This window comes from Patagioenas fasciata, chromosome 2, assembly GCF_037038585.1.
Source record: "Patagioenas fasciata isolate bPatFas1 chromosome 2, bPatFas1.hap1, whole genome shotgun sequence".
NCBI lineage: Eukaryota > Metazoa > Chordata > Aves > Columbiformes > Columbidae > Patagioenas > Patagioenas fasciata.
In genome coordinates, this window is record NC_092521.1 from 68,411,631 (window position 1) to 68,425,168 (window position 13,538).

The window sequence follows — 13,538 nt, forward strand, 5'->3', positions numbered from 1 at the left end:
ATAAGAGGGAGCAAACGCCCCTGCCCCGACCTGCCTGCGACTGCCACCGGCACTGGCCTCCCATTCCCCTCGGAGGAAGCCCCCGGTGCCCGGGCAGCCCACGCGGGCTGCGTCCAGGGCGTACGGCGGGGCCGGTCCCGGGGGCGCTACCGGGACGCGGGTCCCCGGAGCCGGGCGCCGCCGCATCGCACCGCCCCCCCCGCGCCCCCTCCCCGCGGCCGGGGGGCGCTGGTCCGTGCAGCCCCCGGCTGCTCCGCGGAGCCCGGCTCCACCGCGCTGCCCCGGGGCTATGAATAAAGCTGAGGCCGATGGGCGGACAGGTACAGGTGCCCGTCTCCTGCGCGCAGGGCTAGCGCTGGCGTCCCAGCCCGCCTCCTCACACGGGAAGGAAACAAAGACAGCGAGAGAGGCAGGGAGAGTTCCTTGTAAGTTTAGCGCCTTTCAGTCGTGACTCGCAGAGATAAATGATAGTTTGGAGGTGCACGCAGTTAATCAACGCTACGACTGCCTTACAAAGTGTGCAACCCGCAGATCATTAGGTTAAATGGAGGACATTCGTGTCCTTCCAGAATCAATGCAATTATTGTTGGCAACAAGGACAACAATTGGAGTGGCAGCACTAATTTTACTAACCTGCTATTAATTATGGTGTCCCCCACGCCCCAGACGGCGTTTATAACCCGAGGAAGCGAGCGGTGCTGGCTGCTTCTGGTTTAAAACGGGAAAAGTTGGAAGTGGAGTGCCTGGCCGTGTTGGAAAGTGTTAATCAGTAGGAAAGAGTGTGACCAGTGGAGCTATTCACTTGAACGTCACTCTGGTACAGGGGGTTAGTGAAGTGATTGTGGCGCCTGGGGACCGAAGTCACTGTGCCGCTCCGCTCAGGTATTACACACTGAGAAATGTCTGCGTTAGTTCTCCGTAGCTCCCTGCAAAGTCAGCCAGCGCAGACGAGAGGAGAGAAGCCCTGCCATGGCACAGCCATCGCTACGAGGTTTTAGCCGAAGCCTGGCGTGATCGCAGGTAAAAATTTTCTTCTTGTTTTGGTGGTGATGCTTTTGTGTGTCTCTCCGCCGAAGCGGGGGGTGGGGGGAGCGGTGGGGTTTGTGTATGTGTGTCCCCCCCCCCTCACCACCACCACCTTCGGAGCCTGCTTTAGCAGCAAGGCAGCCGAAAAAGAACTGCTGGAGGGAAGAGAAATTATCTGTGATGAATCATTTGGCTTTGTGCAATCTTTGCCTAGGATAGAGAGCAAATGTATTTTAACGTATGTGCTATTTCTTGGGAAGGGGGTTTGGATATGATATTCAGCGAGCACTAAGGTAAGGTATCGAGTCAAACTTTCTGCATTTTAAGGCAAACTTGAACACGCATAGAATTTGAGCTTGCAAGTAGGAAAGTTTTTTCTTCGCAGGGAAGTATGTCCAAGCTGTCCGCCGTCAGGCAGCTCAAAGGCGGTGGCTCTTGAATACCTACGAGTCTGCGGCACTGGGGGTACAGAAACTGGAAAGAGAAATCTTATACAATCCTTGTTTTGCTGGTGGACGCGTAGTTGCGATGTTCTTCACCGGGCAAGTAAATGTGGATGTGTAGGGTCCGCCTAGCTTTGCAGCAGCTGCCCAGGTAGCAGCGTTTGCTTCTCTTGCTGAAAAGTTTTATGTATGAGAAAGCGGGTGTGGTGGTTGTAGCTCTTAAGTGTGGAAAGTTAATAAACACAAAGGAGAGAATGAGCATGTGAGGCCTTTCTGCTTTAATCTAGATTGTTTGCCAAGAGGATTGAAGACTTACAAAATGAAAGCATTGAAATGGATAGCTTTGAACAACTGATTTTACATGTAGTTGTAATCTGACTAAATTAATTAGCGGTGCCTTCTTATGCAACCGTTATGTTTGTCATCATAGCTCTGCCGATCACGAGCCACTGCACAGGTCTGTGCAGGTCGGCAGTATCAATCAGCTCACTGTCCCTGGATTCAGGGTGCAGGAGATGCAATTACAGCTCAGGTGGGCTCAGAAAGCAGAAATCGTATTTACTGTCCATAGCGACTTATGGGAGCTAATCTACTTGAAAATGTTGTAGGCTGCCCTCAGTTCCATGTCAGATCCCAAATGGGCAACGTGTAGAGCTTCACAGTGTTTGTCAGGCGGTGTCAAGGTTGCTTTAAATCTGTAACGTGAAAACAAAGCAAAGTCGACTGAAAGAGCTCGCTAAAGTCTGTTTAACTCATAAGCAAATTCCATCCCTGAAAAATTTTCAAGAGTGACAATAACCCCTCTAAAAGAGAAGGCGATGAAAATGCAGATAGTAAAAGTGTAGCTGCATTAACTGCCTCTAGATCACGTCCCTGAAGACGTCCATCAAAGCGCTAGTCCTGAAGAGGTTCTCCGGTTTACCTGCTGTGGCCTGTTACAGCATCACAGCCTTTCCTTCTCGTTTCATGCTTTTATGATAAAACTTGTATGAACATTGGCTCCAGATTCTCGGAGAAGAAACACGTATCCCTGGGAGACAGACTTAGTTGCGCTTTGGCTGTGAAATACCTGCTCGTCTGGGTGTGCAGACTGGCTCCCACAAGAGGGGAACTCCTCAGCGTTTCCTATTGATCGTGATGGGTTTGCTTGCTCAAACTTTGGAGAAAGCACTATGTGTTTTTCGCGAAAGCTGTTAACTGCTTTATACAGGAAAGTGGCTTTGACAAGGATCAATTTTTATTGCCCAGCAAAGACTTGCATTTTCCAAATGCTTAAGGATATAGCCCGCAGTATTAAGCGTCTTTACTTGGATATGAACAGTGTTACGTTGTTTATGTGCAAGAACCACAAAGGTGATTTTAAATCATTGTGGGGCTTATTGCATGTTTGTGCTCTGGCACCGAAAATTCAAGATGAAATATAATTGTGTTGAGTTTCTTCTCAACAAAGGGCCATTATTTGTAGATTGTAAGTGAAACAAGACATGAACGCTGGAGGAAGATGTAATGTCAGCTTTTAGTGTTTAAGGTTATTAAGTACTTAAGGTTATTAAGTTTTTTATGGTTGTTTTGTTTGTTTTGATTTTTTTTTTTATGACTGCTTTCTAGGGAATACAGATTGGAACTGCACGAAGCTGACTGGGGTAAAGTAGTAGAGCAAGCAGGCTGCAAAGAAAAATGACAAATAATTATCATGATTAGTACAGGAAAGTTCAGTGCAAAAATGGGCACCAGAGTATTTGCATGGTGCAGTGAAAGACAACTGTGATATATAAATAGACAAGGACCATAAATATTGAATTTCACCTTGTATTTTAAAGTTTAATAGACTCATCTAAATATCAAAACCTGTAGTGTTCTGCGGACCACTGCGGAGTTGACATCTGCAGTAGTATCAAAAGAGGGAAAGGAAAAAAAAAAGCCCCACCACATCAGGACAGTTACCAAACTGTAGCCTGGAAAACTGTGAGGACTTCTCCATGCAGTTCTCTAGTTCTCCCAGCTAATTATAGTGCTTTACACCGAGCCGCTCTTGAGATAAGTGCAACTGTTTTCTTCCCTCGCACCGGTGAGTTATACTCCAGGGCTTAAATAAACATCCCCCAGTGCAATCAGCGCAGGAGGCAGAGCGAGCAGCACCAAACGCTGCTTGAAGACCATTGTGTAAACACCGGGTGGCTTTTCTTCCCAAACAATGCAATAGCCCGTCAGCACGTCGCGTAGAAGGAAGATGCTTGTAAACAGTGCCTAAAAGTATCATTCTATCCAGGCAGTATTGGGGTAGCAGAAGGAATAAAGGAGCGTTTCTGTAACAGAAACCCAATGGGCGAGTTATTAATATTCCTAGAAAGAAGGAGGTATTAGCGTCTCAGGTGAAGAAAGACTAGGCACTTTATTCCCCCCCAAAAATCAATACAGAATTCAAAACCGATTATTAACATCATTTGATTCCCGTTCTTTATACCTTTCTCCCGGCTACAGATACTGAGCTGTCAGGATAATTTGCATGTACTGTATCTGATCTCTTTTATTTGCAAACACTCTAAAGCGTCATAAAACGCCGCTCGTTGTAGTCTAACTCAATCCGAGAACTAGTATTTTCATCTGTAAATTAAAGCAATTACGCAGCAGATATTATATTATGTGTACTGTGGTCTCCAGATAGTCATCAATCACCCTCAATCGAGCTGTCAGTGTGGGCAGATTCGTTTCTGGGAGGCAGTCTTCCAGCTGGGGAGAAGAAGAGAACATCATCATTAATTAGAGTGTGACCCTGGGGCTATTCACATGTCTGAACCCAGGAATCTCTCTGAGCAAGTCTGCACACCACGGAGCAGCCTTCAACTGCACCAGCAACCGACCTTCAGCCTCGGAGCTCACTCCTCCGCTTCCTCCACCCGCTCGGCGGCTGTCTGTCCGTCCTGCCCCAGAGGTAGCCGGCCGCCGGGGAGAGATGCTGGAGCTGCCCGCCGGCGGAGGTGGCCGAAGGGCCGACCGGCAGCCCCAGCATCTCTCCCCGACGGCCGCTGCCTCCGGGAGGCAGCACGGAGCCAGCCCCCTCCAAGGGTGACTCACAGCGGGGGAAGCTGAGTGCATCTGGGGGGAGATCCCAGCCCCCAGAGGGTGAGGAGGCTGATGGCAGCGGTGGGGTGGGTTGTAGAGAAGGGGGTGATGGAGACGAGACTGCTTCCCAGGCCCTCCTTCACTCGGGCGTCCCGCCGTAGCTCCGGGGAACAACCTAATCAACGAGAAAGAGATGTTTGCTCTCGCGTGAGACATAGCACTTGGCACATTTGAGTTGCACCCCATCTCCCTTATTTCTGCCCCCACACTTCGCTTTTACCCCCCACCCCAGCTGTGTGCACCTCAGGCTGGATACGGCCCTCCGCCCCGCGAAAGGCTGGCTTTTCTAGCAGAGGTTTGCGATGGGATCAAAGCCGTTTTAACGTGAAAAGTCACGTCCTTTCAATCATTCCCCGGAATACGCTTGTAGGGATTTCTACCTGTAATCACACGTCTGAAATAAAAGCCGAGAAGAAAAGCAGGATTGCATGTCATGTGCTTTATTGTCAGCGTTAGTGCTAATTTTAACTGCTGATTAAATCTTAAATGAAGACTCAGTCGTGTGTCCCTTCATATGTCTAGTTTGTAATTGAGACTAATTATTAGTGCGGGGTGGGAAGAAGCAGCTGCTCATTAATTAATTTCTAATTAAAAGTGCTTACCAGCCCTTCAGTGACGAAGGAGGGTGTGGGGAAATCTTAGCTGATATAACATTGATCCTTCAGATTAAAACCATTCATTTCCTTCCCTTCCCCGCAGAAATATAAGGAAATGTTGCAAGCGGGTGTAGCCATTGCCGGAGAGCTTTTCAAACTTTCACTACTGTTAGGCAGGCTGAGAGATATGCTTGGAGAGTCTCTTTTCCACACCAGGGGAAAGGTTCCCGAAAATGAATGTTAAACTTACAAGCAGGTTAATTTGAATAGATTTTGCGTGACGTCAGAAGCTCGGCTCTTTTAAAAGAGCGTGCTTCTGAACTGATGTATGTGTATCACTTCCCCGCCACCTTTATTTTTCCGTGGGTGCAAAGTATGTATTTCTGCCGTCACATTTGCCAGCCTTAGAGCTCACATGTAACAATTACTTCTGTTCCGTAGCTGCAGGAGGGAAGGTACTGAAATCACTATACTCTTTTTTCCCTTCGGTTAAAAAAAAAAAAAAAAAAAAAAAGTTTAAGATTTCATGTAAATAAATTAAATGTGGTTTTTCTGCTTCGTCCTATAAGCATCTAGGGACCTGTGGTTACCAATCAATTGGTACAATAGAGCAGAGCCAGGCTGCAATAGCGTGCAGATCAGACGTCTCGCCTTGTTTCTAGATAACTGGGAGCCTCTGTACCATGTCATATCCTCAGTTTGGCTACCCTTACTCCTCTGCACCCCAGGTAAGACTTTTAGCCTACCAACGTTAATTGATTTTCCGTCTGTATTGATTACTTCCATCCAGGGCTAAGAAGGACAGCGATCCTTTTCTAGCATGCGGGAGTGGGAAATCGGCTGCTCGCTCCGTATCTTTCGAAGATGCTCAAGTTATATTTCGCGCACATATTTTAAAATGGGAAGGAACACGCGGGATTTAGGGGGCTTGGGGGTGATAATGATGAGTAGGGGAGGTTTACAGAGATGCGGGAGGTGAGAAGGAGAGCGAGAGTTCCCCCACCCCCTCTCTCCCCCGAGCGCTTTTTTTTCCCTTTTCGCGATTAAATTCACAGTTTACCAATTAAACACGCAAGTATTGAGGTCCGAACCGTATAAACATAATGGGATATTCTAAACCAGCAGGTTAATAACAGATGCGTGCATAGCTGCTACAAATCTGTAGTCAAAATAAATATGCATGAGTGATTTAGAAAAAAGGTTTAAAAACGCAGATGGGAAGCATTGTGCTGCAAGAGGAGAAAAACGATGTAAAGCCACTCTTGTGAGACCACACCAGAAAAGTTAGGTTTTCAATGCAAAGGGATAGCGCAACGTATTACAGTGGATTAAACACTCATAATCACAGGGCGTTTGTTTGATGTTGTGATTAAAAAAAAAAAAAAAAAAAAAAAACAAAACAAAAACAAAAAAAACTGATAAAATACTTGTACCCCTGCGTTTCTCCAGAACGTTTTTACCCCTATTGAGGTAAAATACAGAAGGGGAGGGAGGGGGACAACACCCTAAAGCTGTGACATGATTAAAAAACAGAAAAAAAAAAAAAAAAAACACCAAACTCGGTTACAGTTTGGGAAGTTTCCCTCCCCCGCCCTCAGCGCCGCTCTCTTTCCCTCCAGTTCCTGATGAGCACCAACTCCCTGACGACCTGCTGCGAGTCCAGCGGCCGGACACTGGCCGAGACGGGGGCGGCCGCCTCCGCGCAGACCCCCGTGTACTGCCCGGTGTACGAGAGCCGTCTGCTCGCCACCGCCCGACATGAGCTCAACTCTGCCGCCGCCCTGGGGGTCTACGGCGGCCCCTACGCCGGGCCCCAGGGCTATGGAAACTACGTGACCTACGGCACCGAGGCTCCCGCCTTCTACTCCTTGGTAAGCCTCTCCGCTGCCGCGGGGGATGCTCCCGCCCCCTCCTCCGCGCCGCGCTCCCCCGGCGGGCTGTGGTCGGTCGGCGGGACCCCTCCGCGGCTTGGGCAGCCCCGGGCGCTGCTTCTCCGCCTCTGAGCTGAGCCGCACGCCGCTCGCCTGAGCCTGCCCGCTTTTGGCGACAGGCGCGTAACCGCGGCACGTCCAGCTCCGCCGTCATTAAATATTCAAGCCCGGCGTGGTTCTCACGGTAACGCAATTAAAAGTCGCGCCTGACGAGGTGGCGGCCGAGCGCGGAGGGCTTGGCCAGGCCGGTAGCTTGGGGCGGCCCAGACACCGGTTGGTAAAAAATGATATAATTATATGCGCTCTTCCCAGCCAGCCCTTTTTTTTTTTCCTCCTGGCACCGTAACAGCGCTTAATGTCTCTATTGATCTCGCTGGCCGCCGCGGCCGAGGGGCATCCGGGAAGGTCCGGTGCGCCCCCAGTCCCTCCCGCGAAACCTGGGCGGGGGCCGGACCGGGGGGCCGAGCTCTCCCGGCGGTGGGGGGCGGCGGGGGCTGAGGGCGGCGGCGCGGTGTCTTTTGCAGAACAGTTTGGAGGCGAAGGACGGGAGCGGGTCTGCGCATGCGGGCATCGCCCCGGCAGCTGCCTACTACCCCTACGATCACACCCTCAGCCAGTACCAGTACGACAGGTAAGAGCACACACCCCCTCTGGCCCTGCTCGCCAGCCCCATAGCCGCGATCCCCACCCCTTCCAGCCCGCCCCGCTGCGCGACTGAGGCATGGATCTGCCTCCCCGCCGGCCAGCATCTCCCTCCTGGCCCCAGTAATGCCGCCTCCCTCTCCCCATCGACACGTCCCCCTCCAGCAGGGAGACCGGCACGGGGTCCTCTGGACCCCGGACAGGCGGCGGGGGAACCGATCCTTCTCCACGGGGGCGATAAATAATCTTTTCCTGTGCAGAGTCAGGCTTAGGCACCCAGGCATCTCTGGTATGTTTATTAGTTTTAAACGAGTGCAAAACCACTTACACACCGTTTCAAGCTTTGAGGCCCATTGGGCGCCGATGACCTTTCCTGAAGGATGTGCATTAAATATTCAGTTGTAGCCCAGTGTCATCTGCGTTAGGTTTCTACAATTTCAGGAACAAAAGGGTAGGAGAGATTACTAATAAAAGGAGTAAAAGGAAATATATTTCTATTAACAGTTACACCCTGAGGTCACTCAGATGTATTCTGTTTGGGGAGGACTGATCCAACAATTTCTGTGCATTTGCAAGCTGCTAGGATTTCCCCTGCCGCGTGAAATGCTGACTTTGGCTTTACCACAAATAAAGGCCTGTGGTTTCTTGCCCGTTTCTGCCACCACCGCCACGGCACAGCAGGGATTTTCATTGCCTGGTACTGCTGCTAGATGAACGAGCCCTTCACCCTTGCCTCTTCCTCGGCCTGAATTCTTGAGCCAGGTCACTCTCTTAAAGCTGATCTGTCCTTGCCCATCTGCCTCCTTCCTGTACCGGCCACCCCCACACCCTGGAGGGGTGCCACATGCAAGCAGCCAGGCCTGGGGCCCTGGGATCCTACGCTGCGGGGGGTGAGGATGCCTTGTCACTCTGCAGATGCTCTCCTGTACCCGTAGGTACGGCTCAATGGATGGGGGGACACGGAGGAAAAACGCCACCCGGGAGACAACCAGCACGCTGAAAGCCTGGCTGCAGGAGCACCGCAAGAACCCCTACCCCACCAAGGGTGAGAAGATCATGTTGGCCATCATCACCAAGATGACCCTCACCCAGGTCTCCACTTGGTTCGCCAATGCCCGCCGGCGGCTCAAGAAGGAGAACAAGATGACCTGGCCTCCGCGGAACAAGTGCTCAGACGAGAAGCGGCCCTACGAGGAAGAGGAGGAGGATGAGGAAGAGGCTTCTCAGGAAGAGGCGATGAAGAGCGGGAAAGCCGAGGGTACCCTGCTAAAATCAGGCACTTAGCGGTTCGGCCGCCAGCTCGCCCCCGGGGCCGGTCTCGCCCGTGGGGGCGGCCGCGGGGGAGCGCGGCACCGCCAGTGACCGTGTGTCTTCTTTTTGCTGTCCCTTCCCCCGCCCCCACCCCGCAGAGCCCACGGGCAAGGAGGAGAAGGAGCTGGAGCTCAGCGACCTGGAGGACTTGGATGCCGCCGAGTCGGAGAGCTCGGAGTGCGAGCTGAGGCGGTCCTTCCCGCACTCGCTGCCGCTCCCGCACCCGGGCGGCAGCCACCCGCCGCGGTCCGCCGAGCCTCCCGCCAAGATGCTGCCGCCGGCCGCTGCCGGGGAGGACGAGGAAGAGGAGGAAGCGGCGGAGCGGGCGCGGAGCTGCCTGAAGACGGCGGCGGAGGAGTGCGGCCCCGACCTGCTTGGCGCCCGACAGCGCGGCTGCGAGTCCAAAATGTGCTTCCAGCAAGGGCAGCAGCTGCTGGAGGCGAAGCCCAGGATTTGGTCCCTGGCGCACACCGCCACCTCCCTCAACCAGGCCGAGTACCCCTCCTGCATGCTGAAACGTCAGGGGGGCTCGGCAGCTGCCGCCGTCTCTGCCCCGGTCAGTGTCATCGATAGGCACCAGGATTCGCCAGTCACCAACCTCAGGAACTGGGTGGATGGGGTGTTTCACGACCCCCTGTTCAGGCACAGTACTTTGAACCAAGCCCTGAGCAACACGACAGTTTCCTGGGCTACCACCAAAGGAGCCATTCTGGAAACGGGCGCCTTGGGACGCGCGGTGGGGAACGGCGCCAACGTGCTCAAGGGGCAGCTCTCAAACTTGGCCCACCATGACTCTAACAAAGAGTTTCTGGCGATTCCCAAATCGGGAAGCAAAATGTTTTGTTCCTAACAGGCCCGCCGAGGAGCGAAGGACTTTCTAACGCTTGAAGAGTCAGCTACACTGAAAAGAGACTTGCAAGAGTTTAAATTTAAATATAAAACGTTTTGGTTTGTTTTTAAACAACAGAAACGAGGATTTAAAGTTCATTTTGCTCAGTTCAACGGACAGACTTTGCTCATTGCTGTTCTAAAGAATTTCTCCCGGCTGCGACTTTAAGGGATCAATGTCGTGAAAGTTATTTAATTCCATGTCCAAAAGCACGTACTATAGCGTAGACCTACTTAAAAAGTTTACATCCGAAAGTTTACAAACGGGGAATTTGAATTCAGATTTAATTTAAGGCATGCCGAGATTAGTTACAAAGACTTTTTGAGAGGTTTTGCTCCTGATTTCCATGTTAGCATATAATTCACAAACAGCACTTCTATTGAGTTTACACCTACTGCACAAATTTATCTTGACAAAAGTAAAAAAAAAAAAAGAATATGTTTAAAGGTATGTTCACTCCAATAAATTGTCTGTTTCAGAGATAACACAAGTGGTGGCGTTTTGCATTGTGCAACAAACATCTCTTAAGTTTCAAAATTGCCCCCTGGAGCCGGACCCGATAATTCCAAGAACTGTCAACAGGCTGCTGGGAGAGGCGGAAAGCGGCTCAGCGGAGTCCTGCCGTGGGAGGATGGATCAGCAGGAAGGATTGTGGGCTGCTCTCCGCGCTTTCCCGTGCCCCGCGGCTCAGCCCTGCGTCCCGGCAGCCGCACGGGCCGGCGGGGGCGAGAGGCAACGGGGCCGGCGGGCAGGGGGCGGCAGGAGGGGGCGCTGGCAGCCCCCTGAGGCGAAGCAGGGCGGGAGCAGCGCTCCCCCCCACACCTCGAGCCGCGGGCGGGGGTCGGCCCCAAAGGACCGGTCTCGGCCGTGGCGTCGCCTCCGCCGTGCGTGGAGCAATTGATTCACATGGAAAATTTGATCTTTTAAAAAAACGTTTTAGCTTTCCAGCTCCTCTGTCAGTATGGAGAATCGCTGATCCTCCATGAATATTTCAGCACTTCAGGACAGATGCTTTACCGTTTTGACATTAAATAGAGTGCAGCCAACAAAAAGAGAGAGGGAGGAAAGAGAGGGAGTGCTCTCGACGTGTGATTCAGGAGCACTCGCAGACAATTTACCACTTAGATAGCAGACGTTTAAAAGATTTCCTTCCCCGGAACGGTAGCAAACTTTAGTGATCCCTGGACCGGGAAGGGGAGAACTGCTGGAAAACAAACTGCGAAGCAGTAACAGACCCCGGCTTATCCAGACCGGCCTAAACCCCTAAGCTGCTGTGTCGGGCGCTGGAGCGGAAAGCCAAAGGGCCCGAAAGACCGAGCTGACACCGGACAAGCCAGGGGAGCCTTTCTTGTCCCCCAGCCTCTTCGCCCATCCCAACCCTGCGGGTCCCCGCCGGCACCACGCCCCCGCCTCCCTCTCCAGAGCAAACAAATAAACAAGAATACAATGCGGGAGATGTATATTTATGTATATAAGCATAGAAAGGCGACGACCAAGCAACCGAGACATCATCATCCAGCCAAAATATAACATACTCCAGCCCACAAAGTTTCTAGCGAGACCTGTTAGTGCAAGGACTGAATAAAGGAGTCCGGGTGAGGAGATCAGATCAAGCCCTTCCCCTCTCTGTGAGCAGCCGTAATTGGATTGTATCCAGTCATATTCCCTGTCATTGTATTGACTTTCGCTCTCTTGGATGATATTATCGAGATCACTGAACCCCTCTGCTGATCTGGCTGTCAAAAGGCTCAGACAGGAGCCCCCGGCCTGGAAAACGCGCATCAGCCAAGATAATTTGAAGTGAAATTTTCATTTTGACAGTAAACCCCTCAATTTCTAAAGGCTCTGCACCCGGAGAGCTCGGTGGCAGGGGGAGGCTTTACAGAAAGCCCACGTCTTAAACTGAAAAGGGCAAAAGAACTCGAATTAGTTGTAATAGATGAAAGGGCAAAAATAAAGAGTCAAGGGTACTTGACAGTAATAGCGAAAGTGGAGTCTCCGGGGAGCCACGATCTCAGCTAAAGGCTGGGCCGGCAGGAATTTTAATGCAGCCAGGGCGGCCGGAGAGCTTTGCCTCTGAAACCCTTTAGACAAAGCAAATTATTTTCAGCCAAACTAAGGAGGTGGGGATGAATGAGACGAGAAACAGGGAAAGGAGGAAAGGCGACTGTTCAGGCTGTCCTCAAACCTCTGGCAGCGGCAAGCGGGATGATGGCGGCGGCGGGAGGGGGATCCCGCTGCCTGCTGCGATGGGAATTTTAAAGCCGGGAGGTTTGTGTGCCCAAGTCCCGCTGTGTGTGCAGGGACCGAGTGGGGTGACACCGGGTCTCCCGGCGGTCTTCGGCTTCCGTGTAACAGAGGCTGGGTGGGGTAGGACTTCAATCTTGCTGCCAACGCAGCGACAGCCCAGTGTGTGCCTGTGAGACTGCGTGTGTGTGTAAGGAGAGGGCTCCTCCGCTGAGCAGCCAAAAATCCCCCTCAGCCTTCACAGTGCCCTGAGCTCTGCGAAGCGCCGAGTGGGCGTGTGACCGGTGGTACCGCAGGCGGTCACAGATCGTTACTGACCGGCGCTGACACTGCCGGTAACGCAATTTGGTCAGCTCGTCATTCGGGTGGCAGCTCCTCCCCTCTCCTCCCAGGACTCAAAAGGAAGGTGATAACATAGTGGGTAAAACACAGGCTCACTGAAATTTCATAAGAAAAAACAACAACAAACCCCACCAAAACAAGAAAAAAAAAAAGCGGATTAATCCTTTATCCATTCACTTTAGTCTCATTGTCGTTATAAAACAAGTTTGAGTGAGTTTATGCCTGTTAGATCACAAGAGCAGATCGCTTTGAGCGGCGGCACTGGCCCTGGATCAGGTCTGGTCGGTACGCGCGTGTCTGTATGCGCTCACATATCTCAAAACATCACCTATCCTGAAATTAGACTATATAAACTATGGGGGTGGGAAAATAGTTTCTCAAGATCACCCGTCAAATCCAGTCGTCTTTCAAAAAGACTTGGTTTACTTTTAAAATATATATATTATTTTAAAATATTAAAATTAATTTTGCCATTTGATTCAATGACACAAGTCAAATATCAGGTTCAACTGCTTTAGAGGAGGTTACAGGGCTGAAAGGGAAACCGTGCAGCTCGCATAGTTGTACAAAGCAGAAATACAAAGGCAGACTGAGAAAGAAAGAGAGGACTGGGGAAAAAAATCATAAGAGAAACGGCTTGAAACTGAGAGACTCTAAATCATTCAACCATGGCAAATTCAAACACACAAAGGAGGGGATGCTAAATTAACAGTGCTTTTTACATAGAGCCCAAATAAAACTGTAATCAGCGACGCGTTACTTTTCATTAAGCGAGTTTGACAGCAGCATATTCAGCCTCGACAAGGGAACAGGAGCGAAGAAATATACGGCTCTCCAAGCCCGAGTCATAAGATAATTCCTTAAGCTCCATTAACAACTCTTAGCCGCAGGAAATGGGCTCCCTGAAAACATCTCCAAATCTAAAAGCTTTATCGACCTCTCAAACCTCTGCTGATGGTTCTATTTTTTAAAAAAAACTTAGAGGCAA

General features: G+C 51.2%; 1 protein-coding gene and 1 long non-coding RNA gene across 6 annotated transcripts; one reads left to right on the forward strand and one right to left on the reverse strand.

The window, feature by feature from the left end:
* The first annotated feature begins 202 nt into the window (after positions 1 to 202).
* Positions 203 to 10,441, forward strand: IRX4 (iroquois homeobox 4). 4 transcript variants are annotated; one of them, XM_071804341.1, is made up of 7 exons: positions 203 to 425; positions 913 to 1,020; positions 5,758 to 5,916; positions 6,808 to 7,059; positions 7,644 to 7,750; positions 8,697 to 9,019; positions 9,171 to 10,440. In XM_071804341.1, exons 3-7 carry the CDS (start codon positions 5,872 to 5,874, stop codon positions 9,920 to 9,922), a joined length of 1,479 nt encoding a protein of 492 aa, XP_071660442.1. In that variant the 5' UTR covers positions 203 to 425; positions 913 to 1,020; positions 5,758 to 5,871; the 3' UTR covers positions 9,923 to 10,440. The 4 variants fall into 4 exon arrangements, with proteins under 4 accessions (XP_071660442.1, XP_071660443.1, XP_071660444.1 ...); XM_071804342.1 differs by having other exon boundaries at positions 203 to 320; XM_071804343.1 differs by having other exon boundaries at positions 203 to 1,020; positions 5,851 to 5,916; positions 9,171 to 10,441.
* On the reverse strand, positions 3,863 to 6,519 carry LOC139827186 (uncharacterized). Of its 2 annotated transcripts, none has more exons than XR_011737489.1 (3): positions 5,195 to 6,519; positions 4,331 to 4,707; positions 3,863 to 4,199 (listed from the first exon to the last, which is right to left on the reverse strand). It is a non-coding gene; the product is annotated as an uncharacterized lncRNA (long non-coding RNA). The 2 variants fall into 2 exon arrangements; XR_011737490.1 differs by having other exon boundaries at positions 4,835 to 6,519.
* Positions 10,442 to 13,538: the final 3,097 nt, after the last annotated feature.